This window comes from Schistocerca piceifrons, chromosome 6 (genome assembly GCF_021461385.2).
Source record: "Schistocerca piceifrons isolate TAMUIC-IGC-003096 chromosome 6, iqSchPice1.1, whole genome shotgun sequence".
In the NCBI taxonomy this organism is placed as follows: Eukaryota; Metazoa; Arthropoda; class Insecta; order Orthoptera; family Acrididae; genus Schistocerca; species Schistocerca piceifrons.
In genome coordinates this window covers 64,093,097-64,113,510 of record NC_060143.1, presented here as the reverse complement: position 1 = coordinate 64,113,510, position 20,414 = coordinate 64,093,097, and the positions used below count along the sequence as shown (strand labels likewise).

General features: G+C 37.3%; 1 protein-coding gene across 1 annotated transcript in view; it reads right to left on the bottom strand.

The window, feature by feature from the left end:
* Positions 1–5,147: 5,147 nt before the first annotated feature.
* Positions 5,148–20,414, bottom strand: part of LOC124802639 (PHAF1 protein CG7083) — a 141,873-nt gene continuing 126,606 nt past the window's right edge. Inside the window, exon 11 of the mRNA XM_047263541.1 lies at positions 5,148–11,249. Within this exon, the coding sequence (XP_047119497.1) occupies positions 11,181–11,249 (69 nt within the window). The 3' untranslated portion in view covers positions 5,148–11,180. The remainder of the gene's footprint in view (positions 11,250–20,414) is intronic.

Here is a 20,414-nt window from a genome sequence, read left to right as displayed (position 1 = left end):
TACGACTTATCTTAGAAGAAAGATTAAGGAAAGGCAAACCTACGTTTCTAGCATTTGTAGACTTAGAGAAAGCTTTTGACAATGTTGATTGGAATACTCTCTTTCAAATTCTGAAGGTGGCAGGGGTAAATACAGGGAGCTAAAGGCTATTTACAATTTGTACAGAAAGCAGATGGCAGTTATAAGAGTCGAGGGGTATGAAAGGGAAGCAGTAGTTGGGAAGGGAGTGAGACAGGGTTGTAGCCTATCCCCGATGTTATTCAATCTGTATATTGAGCAAGCAATAAAGGAAACAAAAGAAAAGTGTGGAGTAGGAATTAAAATCCATGGAGAAGAAATAAAAACTTTGAGGTTTGCCGATAACATTGTAATTCTGTCAGAGACAGCAAAGGACTTGGAAGAGCAGTTGAACGGAATGGACAGTGTCTTGAAAGGAGGGTATAAGATGAACATCAGCAAAAGCAAAACTAGGATAATGGAATGTAGTCTAATTAAGTCGGGTGATGCTGAGGGAATTGGATTAGGAAATGAGACACTTAAAGTAGTAAAGGAGTTTTGCTATTTGGGGAGCAAAATGACTGATGATGGTTGAAGTAGAGAGGATATAAAATGTAGACTGGCAATGGCAAGGGAAGCGTTTCTGAAGAAGAGAAATTTGTTAACATCGAGTGTAGATTTAAATGTCCGGAAGTCGTTTCTGAAAGTATTTGTATGGAGTGTAGCCATGTATGGAAGTGAAACGTGGACGATAAATAGTTTAGACATGAAGAGAATAGAAGCTTTCGAAATGTGGTGCTACAGAAGAATGCTGAAGATTAGATGGGTAGATCACATAACTAATGAGGAGGTATTGAAAAGAACTGGGGAGTAGAGGAGCTTGTGGCACAACTTGACTAGAAGAAGGGATCGGTTGGTAGGACATGTTCTGAGACATCGAGGGATCACCAATTTAGTATTGGAGGGTAAAAATCGTAGAGGGAGACCAAGAGATGAATACACTAAGCAGATTCAGAAGGATGTAGGCTGCAGTAGGTACTGGGAGATGAAGAAGCTTGCACAGGATAGAGTAGCATGGAGAGCTGCATCAAACCGCTCTCAGGACTGAAGACGACTTCAACAACACAGTCATCTGTCAGGTACTTAACTACAAACAACCTAATACATGAATGCCAATGAGGTTTCCAATACATAGCAGCACTATGTTTACTTTAATAAAAGTAAGAAATGACCTGAAGCTTGCCACGACTAGAGAAAAGGAGACTGTCATGTGCTTCTTAGATTTTAGGGAAGTCTCTGACACTGTCGAATTTGACATTTTATTTATCAAATTTAGCAACTTAAATTTCGTACTACATGCAGTAAAATGGTATCGCTCACACCTAAATATGTTTATACTTCCAATTGTGTATTATAGTGATGTTAACCTGCAAGGTATTTTTCAGGAAAGTTCACAGTGTCTGCAACTGATGATGAGCATCTGTATTAGATATATCTGTGATGTTGGACACATTGATCATTTCATAAACACATGTGCAGCTAGTCTGGCTGTGTGCAGACAAGCACATGCAGACTCAAAGTCTTTGCACTGTCCTACAAATCGTTCCTTGACCTTAAGGCTCTTGTCTCAGCAACACTGCAGGAAATATTGCTCTCATCAGAGCAAAATCTATTCTATCACATCACTCAGCTGCTTCCTCAAAGTCCTTTTCAGTAATAGGAACCTGAGTCCTGGAATGGCTCCTCTCATTATGTCAGTGAACTGAATACTATCTAAAGCTTCACAAGACAGTTGATGGTGTATGTACTGAAGTAATAATAATGTCTACCTTTGTCCTTGTATGCATTCCTTACCCAAATATATCTTTTTTTCCAATCAGATATTCATTTCCCAGTGCTCTTAGCTAGCACAATCTACCGCAATTTTTCTCCGAACTTCCTATGTCAGAAAATATCACTTCTGTTTACCTACAAATGCATTTTGCATCTGCCATTATTATTATTATTATTATTATTATTATTATTATTATTATTACTGGCTGTACAGCAGCAGTACTGCTAGTAAATATTTTATTAGTTCTTACAATACGAGAGAAGGGAAGTTGCTACCGTATTTACTCGAATCTAAGCTGCACTTTTTTTCAGGTTTTTGTAATCCATAAAACCGCCTGCGGCTTAGAATCGAGTGCAAAGCAAGCAGAAGTTCTGAAAAATGTTGGTAGGTGCTTCCACAACTAACTTCTGCCGCCGAATACATGTAGCGCTACACATGCATGCTTTGTAGACACAAAGATAAATACTGGTGCCAAAACCTCTGCGTCAGTAAATAAATTTTAAAAAAAGGTGGAAGACGAGCTTTTCTCTCTGCCCTGAGTTTCAACCACTGCATTTTCATACATTATCCAACGAAGTAAATACAAATTCCGTATTGTTCATCTTCGAATGTAGCAGCATATCAATGTACTACGAAAATCTGACTGGCAAGACTGTTAGGGATGTTTGTCAATATGGCCAACTCTACATTCTGAATTTTTTCCTACCTGTGAGAAGAGATGGTTGCTAATAGGAACTTTTATGAATTGTGAATCATATGCAGTATTCTCTTCACCATAAGAATAATACGAATATAAACATTTTGCCATGTATTGCTTTGTGTTTGCTGCTATCTCATTTAAATCCCGTCCGCCTAATAAACTACGAAACTAGAGTGAGACAACAGCAAACACGGAAGAATATATGTATCATGCCATGTTTATATTCATATTATTCTTATGCCTAATACTGAAACAGTCAGAAATGAAGCACGGCAATTGGCTAGATTTTTAAATTTAAGCTGACTAATTTCTGTGCAGAATGTAATCTACTAAGAGGCGCCTGCAAAGATTTTCAAATGGAGAAAAATTTTCGCTAAACTCTGGTTCAGAACATCATCTATCATACGCTGTCTATTATTTGGTTCTTGTTGATCATTATCAAAGAAAGCAGCAGTGTAAGTAACAACAAATGGCAGTCTCTTGCCATCGTTTTGCTAATGAGACGATTCCTCTCTTATTTTTTTAAATTGTAAGCAGCGGTAGCGTGTACAAAAGCAAGCCGTGCCGCGAGCAGCAACAGGCTGTAAACACTCATTATCATCATGTGAGAAACAATGCACAACACAGTACAGTAATGGATTTTCAGCTTAGTGTGACGTAAACACCTGTAACAAAGAGAACGACACTTATCAGATCAGAGGAAAATAAGCAAACAATTCAAACCAGACGAAGCATGTGAAAAAGGAAGGGTACCCGTATAAATATGGACGGAGCGCCTGACTCGTAGCTGGTAAAGCTTAACTGCTAAGCTTACAACTTGAACCAAACTACTGTAGCTGTATCGTCATTTGTTCGACCTAAATTGTGTCTCATATTACAATGGACCAACTTTGTTTCGATTTGGAGGTGCGGCCTAAAACTTTTCTCTCCCCACAAATTTCGAGTCTCAAATTTCAGGGAAAATTTTTTTTTCCTCGATCTCGAGTCTCATTTTTCAGGTGCGGCTTAGATTCGAGTGCGGCTTAGATTCAAGTAAATACGGTACTCACCATACAGCGGAGGTGCTGAGTCACAATAAAAAAGACTCACACAATCATAGCTTTCAGCCATTAAGGTCTTTCTCAGCAGTTGACACACACACACACACACACACACACACACACACACACACACACAACTTGCACACACGTCTGCAGTCTCAGAGAGCTGAAACTACACTGCAGTGTGTTTGTATGTATGTGTGTCTACTGCTGACAAAGACCTTTAATGGCAAAAAGCTATGATTGTGTGAGTCTTTTTATTGCACCTATCGCGACTCAGCATCTCCGCTGTATGGTGAGTAGCAACTTTCCTTCTCTCGTATTGTTACATTCCATCCTGGATTTTCCATTGTTTGATTTTATTAGTTCTTGGTTGATATTATTTATTCACACGGTCTCTCTTCTCTATACACGTACGTTCAAATCATTTTTAATTCTATTAACACTATTTCATTGCTATCTGTCATACTGATATTGAAATTGAAATTATTGTTCTTTCTTGGATAACTGATGTGAAAAAATTCTGTATGTGTGAAATTCTGATTCAATGTAAAGAGGGCCTGAAAACCCTAAACTGATCAGATTAAAAAAAATAAAATTGATGTATAGCTTGATTCATTTCATATCCTTGAACATTCTCCTTCTTGATGGGATCTACAGAAAACAATTATTAATTAATGGATGAGTGGGATGGGATCAAACAATAACAATGAGAGGCAGAGAACCCAATGCAAGCCCTTCAACAGCTGACACAATGGTGCTGTATAATAAGCTTTTAGAAGGTAAAGGCTATAGACCACAGGAATCCCTTAACAAGAGGAAAGGGTAACGTGAGGTTGAATACCCAAATATATGCTTTAATTCTTCACATTTTGTGTTTCATATGAGTGAAAATAGATACAGGTATGCTGGATTTTATGACAAACACTCCACTATACACAACTTTTTCATTTAATTATTTTTTTAAAAAAATTGTATTTACACACAGCAATAAACATGTCAGAACTGCAATCCGTAAATCACAAAATTGAAATGTATGTTTCTGTAGCTGACGTTGAAATGCAAACATTATTAACAAATACAGTCAACAAACTGTGGATACTATAAAAAACAACATATATACAGATGAAAACATTCAGGCATTTTCATTTACAATTTTCGTCCTCAGGTTCCAAACAAAATATATTTACATCTTCAATTTTTTCTGATAAATGAAGATTTACAGCACACATTATTACAACTAATTTGTTCCACACAAGTCTTTTTTTCTCTGTATCTGAAATGAAACCTCCGATGTTTCTCTCTGGTTAGATAGCAAAGCATTTCTTAGTATGATCACTCTCTTGCCACTAAGAGACAACACTATATGCGCATATTAGGTGTGTGCACACACACACACACACACACACACACACACACACACACACACACACAGAGAGAGAGAGAGAGAGAGAGAGAGAGAGAGAGAGAGAGAGAGAGAGAGAGAGGGGGGGGGGGGGGAGGGATGAGAGGGGATGAAATTGGCTACTTCTTTACAGTGTACTTAAATACAATACTTATCTACTGAGATCCACACTTTTTAAAAACAGTGTCAAATTTATTGTTACAATAAAAACAGCATACTGGCATCCTCTTATACAAACTACAGCTAGCACAAGTCAACAGGCAAATGCCTTTACCACTTTCATGGATAAGCATTGTGCACTGTATGCACTGATTTTTAATATTAAGACTTTCAAGCAGTATACAAACAGGCTACTACAAGCCATAATTAATAAATATAAGAAAAGAATTAGGAATACAGTGAATCATTTTTCAATTATAACCACTCTTCATCTCAGTTCATTCTACAAAATCACAGACCCGTATGCCTCAGTTTTAGGTAATTTTAAAAACCTATATGATTCGCTGTATTCCCAAACTTTCACACAGCGATACATTCTTATAGTGGTGATGAAAAACCAGTGACGAGAACTTCATTCTGTGAAACCTCGATGTGGTATATTCCATGTCATACACATTCTTTCTGTATAGCAAATGTAATTTACTCAACAACATCAAATTCATATTACAGTAACACTTCAACAAATTATTTATTCTTACTACATTCACTGACATCCAATAGTAACTTTGGTTAGCTGAAATTATGGTCCCATACAACACAAAAATCACAATGCGCACACAATTCACAAAATGTACTGAGTCCATATCACAATAAAAAAGGAAATGATGCAACAATGTCCTGCATCACGAACATAATCAACAATACTGGAGATAGATAGCTCCTTAAGTAGCAATCTTGATAATTTTTAGAATTAATCAATCGGAGGGCACTTCTAACTAAATATTTCCACTGTTTTTCTCAATAGGGTAGGTGTCTTTCGTAACACATCAAGTAACACATTCACTCACACAATATCAGCATTTTCTACAGCAGTTCACAGCAGGATAATTCTTATTCTATGGTGTCTACCTCAAGTGCAGATGGTAATGTGGTGATTCACAAACTGACAATTAAGTAAAAGGAAGGAATATTACCACAAAACAGACAGACAGACAGACAGACAGACACACACACACACACACACACACACACACACACACACACACACACGCACACACACAAATTACAAAAGTTGCACCACATTAACAACTACATATGTAAACAGAATTCAGCATGGGGCTGATAAATGAACTGTGCCCAATATTGTGCACACACTATACTAAAGAATATGGGTGACCGGAATAAAGCAAGTTGGTTTTTCAGTATATAAATGAATAGTATCTTTTCATATTTTGAATTGTGGAAGTGAACACTGGTAACTACAATTTGTAGACTAGATCACAGTAAAAACAGCAATATCTGTACTTCCATAATGATGCAAAACAATCACTGTGCTCTTTAATGAGCATATGACAAAAGTGTTTAATTGAAAAGTTTTAACTCTGATTGTAAATGAGCAAATTTAGCATTAACAATACAAGTGATTATGTTAAATATGTCACCTACCCTAGCTCCTAAAATTTTATTAAGAGTATTTACACACACTGTGGTCTGTATCCCACTTCATATTTAACTAATCTGTTTTTAAAAATTCTACAGTTGGGAGTCATCTTGAACAAAGTAATGAATCTGAGGTTTTTATCTTTTGCGCAAGTCACTGGAACAAAAATGCCACCAAATACAAAGAATGAATTTATCACTGTCTATTGTCACATAATCTACAAGTGATGATGTCAATCAGTCAATAATACCTACAAATAAATTGAAAAACATTCGTGTAATGACAACTAAGGTAGTGTAACCAGACATTACTTAAAAGAAAGAAGGGGAAGAAACACATACATTATTAAGTAAATTAAGACTGTTCAGGTGGTATGAAATTGCTTTTAGCTCTATTAAAAAATGGGCTCTATCAATACAGCTACTTATTACATTTCAAAACATATTTTTAAAGTGAAGAATAAGGTGAAAGTGGTAATTCTTCATTTTGGTAGAGGGCCACAGACAGAGAACACAAACATCATAAAAAGCTCAAATGAAATGAAATGTCTACTGTTTCAGCATAACCACCATTTGTGAGAATGATGACCCTTCAGAAAATACTGAAGATTATTTCTAGCATTCTAGTCTTCTTGAGTTATCTAGCTGAAATTTGCTCAACACATAATATATATAATATTGATACGAACATGAAGTCAAGAGCTGTTAGCAAACAGAAAATCAGGCACAAATGATACGTTACTCTGAATGCACTACCCAACATCTGTTGCTGTGAACACGTATGGTCAAACAGAATTGCAGATGGAGAAGGTTATGAAACACGAATTCCAAATGGAAAAGGTTATGAAACACTTGCCAAGAATTTGAAGTTCATGTATCCCAACCTGATGTCTTGCAGATACAGAAAATTATACTGCAAACTCGGCAGTGTATAAAGGCAACAAATAACTGACTGAGAAAGGATGAACACTAGAAACAACAGTCATCTAGGCACTTTTCACTTTCCTGCTCCAGTGACTTAAGATATAAACACCATCACCGCAGATTAAATGCACTAAACAAAATCTATAGTAATTATATGTTACATTTGTAAGGCACGGATTGTAACTGCAGTCACTGTGACAAAGATCAAAAACAGAGACTTGTAACTTCATCTATTATTATTTATGGGTTTGATAACGTAAAAGAAAAATTGGGACATATTTCTTAAAATAGGAGAAAACAGTGATCTGTGAATGGCATTTTATGTAGTATCTTAAGAAACACTGACGGCACTGTTGAATAATACATGCACAAGGTAAAATTTTTATTTGGTGTGAAATGAGAAAGGTGATTTCACTATGTGAACACGCTGTAAGAAATGCTAAGCAAAAAATTTCCAGTTACATATGAAACATCAATCTCATGCACTACTACATTATATAACTGCCAACTGGCAACTAATAAATAGGGGTTAATATATTACAATGAGCACACATGCTGCCTGTGACTGTCAAACCTTAGTTGGTTTGTCACACAATCCACGTGTAAACTATCAAAGCAACCATTTATCTTGCCATGATATCCTAGTCACTTACGGCATTAAAACATTTTTAACCTATGAGATAACAGAAATAATATATTTTACATAAATATTCCTTAATATTGCTGAATCAGCCAGTCAATTCTAAAGACAAAACTGATAATGAAAGAACCAGCTTTAATGTAAGAAATAAGACAACACTTTAAAAACTGAAGATTGTCTCAACTAAATTAAAATCCGTTTGTCAACTTCTTACTCGGCAGTGAAATGGTATTTAATGAAGTGAAATCAGCTGTGAACTGTGACTGATGTTGATGAAATTTAACCTCGTAATTCAGAAATAAGCTTGCAGGTATAGGTTTTCAAGTGACTTGTTTCCGGAATAAGAGAACAAAGACTGTAACAAGTAACAGTATTTTCACATTATAGATGGCTGCAAACTGACACTACAGAAACAAAACTTTTTTTCTTTTTTTATCCCACCATGGAATTATCGGTCGAAGTGGGAAAACCTATACAATTATTAAGAATGGTACACAAAGTGTTCATCATAAAATCACACAAAATTATTTCCAAAATCCCAGACTTTTACAATAATATAACCACATAACATCATCGACTTATAGAAAAGGATTTGAAGGAAATGGCTGTGTACAAAATGAAGTATAGAAAATCTCACAGTGAAGATGCATAATGACAATTTAAATAATGCCACACATTAAAAATACCTGAATTTGTGTACAGGAGTTCAATTTCCGTTATGTAATAGTCTGGTGCTTTAATAAAGCCATTAAATAACATCACAGATTGAAATAATGTAACAACTGCCTTAATTTGTATGACTAAAGCCACAAATAGTTACATACAGATACATATAACTGTTTAATCATGTGTGATCAATACGCTTCTTTTCTGTTGGTAACAGACATGGAGCATATTACCTAAAATAATTTAGGTCATTTTCTTATGCCTTACCTTGGTTTTTTAAACAAACCAACTCAAAAAGTATGAAAAAGAGATTAATATAAAGTTTTTAATACTTTTAGTTTTAATTTTTTTCATATCTTTGTCTTTTAATCTTTTTTTTATACTTTTCATTTTTACAGGAAAGTTCCGACATTATTCACAGTTTGTTTTTGTAACACTGTAATGAAACATGACATTCGAATTCACAATATAAGATCCAGGCTGTGTTCAATCATCTCACAGGGACTGTCTATAAGTGATCCAAACTGCCAAATATCATTCACTTATGCCTTCTACTTGCTGACAAAAGCTTTATTAACATACTAAGTACAATAATACAATATTTGCACCTAGCGTATCAGAAACCCCTGAATATAGTCTCAGCTTTGTAAAGTGTCAGAAATTCAGTAAACATGTTACTCCAAATTTGTACTAAATGTCATTCACAACAGACTATAACAATCATACAGATAGCACTCACCACCATACTGTTGTCTTTTAAACTACTACTATTATCTTCATACACTTACATTAAATGAGACTCCACACAAAAAGCAACAAACATCTAAAACTGGGCACAAAATGTGTAGTTATGTACACAATTAAAAGTAATGTTATCTAAGCTTAAGAATTTCACACCCAACCCTACAATAACAAAATTTTAGAGTATTTGGCTTCTCCATTGAAGACAGAATAATGTTTGACCTCTAGTATGATTTACTGATTTGTGAAGGTGTAAACAAAAAAGCAACACTATTTTTTACATATCAAGCTCTTCCATTTGGAAGAAATAGGTAAACCTAAACTGTAAGGTAAGCCCTGAAAACCACAAAATGTGAAGGGTTAAGTATCCAGGACATGTTGATCAACACACAACACAAGCACAGCTCTAATCATGGACTGCAGCATACAACAAATTTCAGATTTTGAAAAAAGACCTACAATCAAACAGAAAACTAATGTGGGACTGAAACAACGAAGTTCTGGAGTAAATTCCAGGAAAGAAATATGTGGTAAGCGATCTGCATCTCATTTGAGAAAACATTGGAAAGGGCAAGAAATGACGAGAAAGAAAAGAGAACGACATTGTAAAAAAATATGGAACAAAATGCCAAAATACCTTTAGTACGGCCTAAATTACTTACTTCAGATAGGTGGCAATGGCAACACCAGAAACGAGTGCACCACTGCTGTCACCAGTGACTGTGACCAATCAAGCAGATGGAGAAAAATTACTTCACACTGAAGTAGGGCATTTACAGATAAATCAAGTAGCAACAAGTATAAAAATTATAATAGAAAATCTGTGGCTGTGTATTTCAGAGCCAAAAATAACAGGAATCTCACTATCACAAACTTTATTGATAAATAATGTGAGTCATGTTACTGCCAGAACTCTCTGCAACAAGATATGACACAATTCATCTTAATAGCTTTTTAAGTTTTCAATCTTGCAGTGTATACAATTAATACAACTGCAAAATCTGTTTTGTTTAAAGGAAACAGAAACAATAACAACTTTCAGTAACCTAGATTTCTTTTTGCTGAGTAATGTGGAGTGCAAAAATTTTTATCAGGATTTATACAATGTGAAGTACAAGGCCTCAACAAGTTCCTGACAAAACTGAATCATCCATCTAATACCTCTATCACAGTTACAGCGACATTACAACAAAGAATTTTAACCTTCCCCATTTTAGCTCAGTCTCAGAAGTTTCTGCATGAGTCATTGTTCACATGAAAATGTACTCACAATCTGTGCTATACTAGGGAAAGGGAGGCATGCATGATAAATAATAACAGTCTGAATTAATAACCCCTATCGCTGGCAAAAACTTATTGTCATTATGAACATATTGATCCACATAAGGTGCATATACTTTTATATTCTTCATGTATCTCTTGATGATTATTTAGCTCTTCCTTTAAAAAAATGCATATGTTTGTATTTTACAGCAAAGTATTTGGCATCTTGCTTTCACTGCATAGACAATCCCTTAATAGCAGAAACATGATATGACTTCCAGTTTCCTTTTATTTTCTATTTAAAACATGATAAGGTGTCAGAACTGCCAGTACCTTCCCTGCAACACGAGGTAGGTGGCAGAAAGCCATTGTCATACCTCAGGCATTTGCTTCTCAGCAGCATACAGGGTAACAGATGCAATGTAGTTATTAGGCATGACCTGCAACAGAAGACATGGTATAGAATATTAATAAATCTAGAAAACAAATATACGAGAGTAAATACTGACCAGAAACTCTCATTTAATGATCATATCAGTCAGATAACAGAAAAAGCAGGACATCTTCCCTACAAAGTGGTCAGAATTAACACTGATAAAGATAAACTGCTGCTGCACACACTTCAAAGTATTACTGTAAACTCTTCACAATGCACAGTAGATTTTGTGACCAGTGCTGCTGTGTATCACTTAGTATCACAGCTGTTAGGAAGGGATAAAGAAGTGTGCTATTATGACTATCATGTGATTTCAGGACATCATCTGTGGAAACACTACACGCAGTGTTTGGAACATACCTGACAAACATCACCATCAAATATAAGGCTGCAACATACTGGCTGAAGATGGTTGAAAAAGATAAGATGGCAGAAATCAAAGGTGAGCACATCCATATATTGGAACAACTAAGACTTTGGACAAAGATACAGGCAAAGGGAGTAAGACGCCAGTGATAAGGCATGCCATGTGAAAAACTTCTTTCCCGATCACTGTGAATGAAATATGTTAACCCCATCTGGTGTATTGTTCATTTCCTTAACCACCCATGGCCCTTATCCAGTGCATTTCTACAGAGTGGACCTCAGTCAGGATCCTGAATGTACATGAAGAGAATACGAGTCTCTACAACATATTCTTGAAGAGTCACAGTGTGGACCAAACAAAACAGCTGCAATTGACAGATAAAGACATTGGACAGTCACTATGAAGCACTAGAAAATGGACAGAACTGAATACTGTTGCAGACAATGCACCCAGAACACCACACAAAGAATACAAAGACAATCATATAGACAGACGACACACCACACAATATCTTGTTTATGACACTTCAAGCAAGAATACTGCTGACACAGAAGACGAAAATGAGCAGCATTTAGAACAAATTATAAAAGAAGAGCAAAGATGACAACATGATCTTACTAATATCAAAAGCTATCATGACTACATGGACACAGTGAACACTAGACATACAACTGAAACCAGAGTAAAACTAACACACAAAGGAAACTCTAGAACACAGACGAACATCATACTTAAAATTACATACATTAAAAATAAAACTCATACCCAGTTATTGTAACCATTAAAGGCACTGTAATAATTAGGACAAGATTGTGCCTTATTATTGTGTACCAAAATAACACACAAAAAGTTTATATCAACAGAAATAATCAATTTTTGAAAATATACGGTAATTGGATGGATAAAAAGTCTATTCACCAGGTGGCGGCAGGAGAGAACATATACAAAGGTTAATGAAATGAGCATGCTTTTGGAGCCAGTGGCTCCTTTTTCTGGCAGAAGAGGAGACGGGGAAGGAAGAGAATGAAAAGGACTGGCAAGGTTTACGAAATGGAGAGTCTTAGGAAAAGACTCCAAGAACTGTGGCAGACTTATTGGATGGGATGGAAAGGAAGCAAAGGCTGATTGTTGGGGAATTCATCAGGCAAGTTTCGAAAACCGGAGAGCTTAAAGGTGGAAGATAGAGTAATAAGCAAGACGGATGAAACATCATGCAAGAGTTAATAAGAGCAGAAAGCCAAGTGCATTGTATATGGTAGAGGCAGGGAGGCCAGAAAACAAAAAGGTATAGCAAGGTGAACGGGACTGAAAAAGGGAAGTTACAGAAAAGAAATGCTGAGACCACAGAAATTAATGTTAATTAAGACCAGGTGGGTGCTGAGAATAAAGGACATGTTGTAAGGCCAGTTCCCACCTGCAGCGTCTGGGAAACTAGTGTTTGGGAGAGGAATACAGATGGTGCGTGTGGTGAAACAGGCACCAAGATCACAATTGTCATGTTACAAAGCGTGCTCTGCAAAAGGATATTTTGCATCGTCAGCATACACCCTCTGTCTATGGCCTGTCATCCTAATTGATAACTTTGTGGAAATTGTGCCAATGTAATGTTCACTTAGCAGCTGCTACATAACGTGTCATTTTACAGGTGGCTCTATCTTTAATAGTACACTAAACTCACACTAATCTGGCTCTTAGTAGTCTGGTGCCCAGTAATCTGGCCCACATCTGGTCCCTAGCTGTTCAAGGAGAAATGACGTGAACAATAATGAATTCTCATTTGCAACAATGTGTTAATTCATTACAATGTTAAACAACGCTACACATATTTGAAATTGTGGCTTTCTCTAGAGCTCAGTAGTGTGGCTTCTAAAAGAAAACACACTAGCAAGACCTCAATGAGAAATATGAAATTTTAGGTAAGTTGAACTGTTTCTTAGCAGAAAGCTATTGCTGCTGACTTTCAACTATTTGGGACATTGAAAAGGGAGATGATGTTTGACGGTATGGACGGCGAATTGGGAAAATGGAAAGTTATGTGAAAGAATGAGAATGAAGAACTGAATGTATCTGTTTATAGATGGTATACGACCGCATACTACACAAATTGCAGTCAGTGGCCTAATGATAAAGGAAAAAGCAGTCACATTTAACAAGCATTGTGGTGACAGTAAACTGTTTGCAGTAAGTGTGGGTTGGCTGTCAAACTGGGGAAAGAGAGAGAGAGAGAGAGAGAGAGAGAGAGAGAGAGAGAGAGCATGGTGTGCAGCAGCTAACGGTCACGGGGGAAAGTTGTTCACCTAACAAAAAGATGCAGAACTGTTTGTAAAGAGGATATAGGAAAATACAGGAAGAGTATTTAGCTGATAACACCTTATACAATGCTGATGAAACTTGTCTCTTTTACAAGACGCTTTTTTTTTCCAAAAATATTATGTACCTAGAATGGGAAATTAAACAACAGAAACAAGGCTTAAACATTAATGGTTTGCTGTAACGCAAATGGGAGTCATAACCAGCACTTGTGGTGACCTTGTAAAATCCCAACACCTACACCGTTTTCAACACAGTGGTATAAATACATTACCAGTGCAATATTGTGCTCAGAAGAAAATAGGTGGATGTACAGAGAAATGTTCACTCTGTGGTTTCATGAGGTATTTGCACCATATATGAGAAAAGAGCTGAAGAAGAAAATGACTCTACCAATGCTTTGTTGAAGATGCGCAAAACAATCAACTTGCAAGTTGTAGACAGCAATGAGCCAGTCAATTCAAAATCATCAATTGCTGACACTTTGTACATTGACATAGTGATGAAGAAAAGGACATACGGCAATAGTGATGAAGAAGAGGACATAGGAGGAGACAGCATGAGGACTTCTCACTCTGATGGTACTGAAGGTACAGACATCTTCATCAAGTACATTATGCAACAATCACATACATGCAGTACTGATGTAAAACGTTTAAAGCAGTTGCATGATAACAGATGCTGCCATTTCTAAAAATTTGTGGCATGTTTCATAGAGAGCGATATATCACATATGTACACATTCAAAGAAAGTTTTTACCAAAAATGAATGTATCTTTGGATTCAATAAAGTATAGTCCATTTGTAGTTAAACAAAATTTCAGACATTCTCAATAATCTGGTATGTCCACTAATCTGGTACCTATGTATGCAAGGAATGGATGGATTAGTGAGAGTCTAGTGTATACGTTTATTACAGGGCTGGTATAGGTGGTGGTAGGAGGGTGCATAGGCCAAGTCTTACAGTGGGGACAGTCACAGGAGTATAAGCCATAGTATAGGGAAGTCAGTGCAAAAGGAGTGTAGGGTCCAACCATGATATTGCAGGGGTTGGGTAGGAGGTTGGGGCCAAAAAGCTAGTTTGGGGTATGATTTTAGGAATTTATAGCCTTGTTGAAGTAGCTTATTAATTCATTGTCTCCTACCTCCCGTGACAATCCCCACTGTATGACTTACCCAATGCACCCTCCTATCGTCACATACACCAACCCTATAATTGGCAAAATATATACTACTAACAGGAGAGCCACCTGTGAAATAACACATGTTGTGTACCAGCTGTTATGTAAACACTATTTGGCCTCTTACTTTGGACTGACTACCACCAAGTTATGAATGGACATAGACAGATGATGCATACTGCCAACACACGATATTCTGTTGCAAAGCATGCTCTAAAAAGTAAAAGTTGTGACCTTGGTGCCTGTTTCACCTCATGTACCATCTGGATTCTTCCCCTGAATACCAGTTTCTCAGAACTCCGCATGTGGAAAATGACATTACAACATGTCTTTAGTTAGCGCCACCCAACTGGCCTTAATTAACATTAAATTCTTTAATCTGATTTGACTATTGCGGCCCCCCCCCGGTCTTCTACCATGTACAACGTAATTAACTTTCCACTCTTATTAACTCTTGCATGATGTTTGGGGTGATCTATGTCTTGCTTATTACCCTACCTTCCACCTTTAGTTCCTCACATTTTCAAATCTCATTTGGTGCAGACCCCAACAATCAGTCTTTCCTTCCTTGTCGTCCCATCCATAAGTCTCCCCTGATCCAGGGTTTTGGGAGACTTTCCGAACTCTATCTACCTCCTAAAGCTCACCAGTCCCCTTCCTTCCCCTTCAAACAATTTGCAAAAAGAAGAAGCCACTTGCTCTGAAACCTTGCATGTTTCCTTAACTTTCATATATGTTTTCTCCTGTCCTCACTTGGCAAGTCAGTTTTTTATCTATACGGTTACATTATACATAAAAAGTGTATAAACTTAGAAAAAGGTCTCAGCTGTGCAGAACAGAGACTTCAATCTTTCGGAGACACTGTATTTGCGCAGCATGAGGTATTAGAACAATCTAGTCCATTTACATCTCACGTCATACAGGAAAACAGGGGTTGATGTTTTCCCAAGGCCTCTATCCCTGGACTGTGTTTGCGTTGGTGGTGGAACACTCTCAAACTTCTGCAATTCTTGTCTTTTTTATTGTATTAAAATAAGTCACTACTGTAAATTTAGTACATTTCCTACTTCTCATTTAGCATAAGCTTTAACATTTTCTAAGATGCTTCAAAGAATAATAAAGCAATATTTTTTATTGAGTTACTAGTAATATAATCATTAGACAACTTTTTATATACATACAGGGTGTTTAGCGCAGTGGTTACAAACTTCCAGGAGAGAGAGAGAGAGAGAGAGAGAACACCTAGACAATAGCAGTGTATGGTCAGAAACACTTTCCTGACATGGTAGTGATGACAAGACACAAATGGGATGAGAAAACTTTATTATTCTTAGTACAGCAGAAACCAAAAAACAAGAACAAAACAGACCACCATCTCCATGAAAGAGTGTGTTCAAAATTACAACCCTGAACAATGATGCAGGCCTCACATCTCTGTGTTGGAATATCAGATGCTCTGAGAAACACTGGGAGTGACTCAGACTTCCCCAGTAGCTATCATGGTGTGTACAACACATTCTTCAACACTGTTAACGGGTGTTTCGTGCACCAGTGTTTTCACCCAAGTATTCAAGGCAAGTGAGGTCTGGCAATCTTGCTAGCCAATGCAGCAGAATACTCTGGACAGTTAAATGTTGACAACGCATTGCATCAGATGGCAACAGGCATCAAGGCAGTAATGCAAGAGGGCCCCATCATGCTCAACCTGTATGGCAGAATGCAACGCAGTGGCTGTGTGTGCATCATCCAATTGCTACAGGAATACTTGCCGAAGAAAGATGAGACAGGATGCACCTGTCAATCATTGGCGTAACAAGTAAAGCCCAATGAGGTGATCCCAGGCAATGTCAACCCATACATTAATTGAAGACTTTCTCTGAGCTGCACGGGTTCTTGTTGCATGTGGGTTTTTGTCCAACCAAACATGGTTATTATGTGGGTTGAATATTCCCTTCTGTGTAATGTCATCTCATCAGTGAACAAAAGGGCGGATGGGACATGTGGATCTGTTGCATGTATCTGTAAATACCACCATGTGAGGGGCTCCCCATCATCTTCGCCCATCAGAGTAGAGACCTTTCATGCACTTTGGTACTGGGAGATGAGTTTGTGCATTTGTCTCTGAGAGTCCATGGCCAGTTCTAGCGACGTGCGGACATATAGACCAGAGTTCAAATCTTTTGTTAAGACTGTGCAATATTTGTTTTTATGAAGAATTAGATTAATCCAAAAAAGATTGTGATTAGTCAAGGATGATGTAAACGGAAATATCAAATTTTCCTAATGAGAACTGAGACTTTCTCTCGAAGGGTATAAATTCCACATTGCATGCTGTCCAGTCATGACAGAGAACTTTTTGAGTTCTAAAATAGGATGAACTGCACAGTATTTGAGCAAGAATTCCAAGCCATTATAGCTTATTAGCTGATAAAAAGTACGATTGTTTGAATAACGGGTTGTGGATTTAAATTATACGGCTGCTAGAGAAGGAGGGAAGGGGGAGGGAGGGGTGGAGAGGGAGAGCGGGAGGGGGAGGAGGAGGAGGAGGAGGAGGAGGAGGGGGGGGGGGAGGAGGGGGGGGGAGGAGGAGGAGGGGGAGACAGTTGCTAGTGTGCAGAAATTAGTGTGACTATTTTTGTACTTTCGTTTCTGGAACAGTGTGTTAGTGTGGACTTGGTAGAAAAAACTGTGTATTCAAAGTAACAAAAGGAGAACAGATGTTTTATCCAAGAATTTTAATTGATTTACAAATTACAGCTAGATCTAATGAAATGAACCTACTTTATAGTAATGAAGCAGTTAATTCCATGCACTCCATTAACATGTGTAGTGCAGCTAATTTTTTTATCAGCTTTCTCAGCTGAGAAATATTATTTGTCACTTCAGAGCAGACTGTGCTTCTGAAAACTCACTGAGGTTAGCAATTTCAAAATTAACAGAAATATGGATAAGGAAGCTCTGACACATTGCCACATACATAAAACACTTTTTAGTTTGCTTAGTTGGATATTCAGATAATTTGTGGTTTTTGAGGGAAATGTTTAATTTTTGACTTTTTTTTCCGAACTGGCATAGATTCACAATTTCTTGCTTTGTGTTAAATGAGAGATTGTTTAATATATTTGCACCAGAGTACAAAGTCGATACCAGAAAAAAACACTATAGCAATATTTTAGTGTCTTGTACTGTGCATTTACAGTATGGTTGAAACAATTATTGTCAGCATTGAAAATGATTAAGCAGTAAATGCACTGGGAAGTGAGACAGAATTCCAAGTTACTAAAAATGTTTTCTACCAGAAGTGCAGTTGTCTTCATTAAATGGTATTCTCACTGCTAGTTTTTGCGGAAGAAAGACTTTATTTGCATTTGGTGAACTTCTCCACAAGATAATTCCATAAGACAAGGAGGAGTGAAAATATGACTCCTGTCTTTAGGTCAATGTGGTTGGTTAGGGGTGAGTGAGGTCATCAGTTCCTCAGTAAAGAGACAGTTCATCTGGAATCAGTGATGCAAGACACAAACTTTATAAACTTATGAAAGCAAGTAAGAGTTGCAAAATCATGACACCGAAGGCAATATTGACACCACACCTGAGAAATAATTTAATGCAAGAGGAAAGTACATGAACTAGGTGGGTTTTCAGAATCAGAAGACTGCTCCAACAATTCTCTTATCTCCTCATTTGATAGATCTCTTCTCTGTAACACTTTCAGTTTGTAGAATACGTAACTATTACACAGGCACGGACTCCATGGGGCCTGGGGGAACTGAGCCCTCTCAAAAATTCATATTTGGGAGGGGGGGGGGGGGGCAGTTTTATTAAGCTTTGTAAAATCACAAAATTATGTTGGAATTTTTTTATTTTCCTTGTTTGGCGATAGTTACCTTTTAAAATACATTCAGTAATGAGTTAATACAAATAATTATTATGGTGTTAAGCAGGTTAACTGAAAATGAGTGATGTGAATCATGATAGTGTTTCGGTGCTGCGGGCACACTTACAATTTGTCCCGGCGCGTGAACCTTCGGGTAAAGTCTGGCGCCGGTGGGCTAGCGCTGTGGCGCAACATCAAAAGGACTGGAGCAGAAGCGCTTGGAACCCTCCGCCTCACATCGTCTTGATGCTTCGACACATTACGATGCCTTGGCTATATAAAGCCCACCCTGCTGTTGCAGTCGTTCAGTGTGGATAGTTTTGTTCACTCCATGCTGCAGACGTGTTTAGTGTTCCGACTTTATTGTCTAGTGGACTATTTGATATGACAGTATTTCATTTGTTTACTTTAGTCTCTTAGTGTATTGTGAATTAAGTTTGCAATAGATAAATTTGTTACCAAAAAGGCATGCTTGGAAGTTGACGATACTGCAAGTAAACCTCCAACAATTATTGTGTCGTCAATTGCTTCATTGTCTTCAGGTGAGAACCATTTACAGCCAAAACCTGGACAATCCCGTAAGGGAAGATCATTTCAGAAGTCTTGGTTGATCAAATATACATGGCTAGAATATGAAGCATCTATCAAAAAAGATTTTTGCAAAACCTGCAAAGAGGCAGATGCAAAAGGCTTTGGAAAAATTCCATCTTCATGAAAATGTTGTTGTTGTTGTGGTCTTCAGTCCTGAGACTGGTTTGATGCAGCTCTCCATGCTACTCTATCCTGTGCAAGCTTTTTCATCTCGCAGTACCTACTGCAACCTACATCCTTCTGAATCTGCTTAGTGTATTCATCTCTTGGTCTCCCTCTACGATTTTTACCCTCCACGCTGCTCTCCAATACTAAATTGGTGATCCCTTGATGCCTCAGAACATGTCCTACCAACCGATCCCTTCTTCTGGTCAAGTTGTGCCACAAACTTCTCTTCTCCCCAATCCTATTCAATACTTCCTCATTAGTTATGTGATCTACCCATCTAATCTTCAGCATTCTTCTGTAGCACCACATTTCGAAAGCTTCTATTCTCTTCTTGTCCAAACTATTTATCGTCCATGTTTCACTTCCATACATGGCTACACTCCATACGAATACTTTCAGAAATGACTTCCTGACACTTAAATCAATACTGGATGTTAACAAATTTCTCTTCTTCAGAAACGCTTTCCTTGCCATTTGCCAGCCTGCATTTTATATCCTCTCTACTTCGACCATCATCAGTTATTTTGCTCCCCAAATAGCAAAACTCCTTTACTACTTTAAGTGCCTCATTTCCTAATCTAATTCCCTCAGCATCACCCGACTTAATTCGACTACATTCCATTATCCTTGTTTTGCTTTTGTTGATGTTCATCTTATATCCTCCTTTCAAGACAC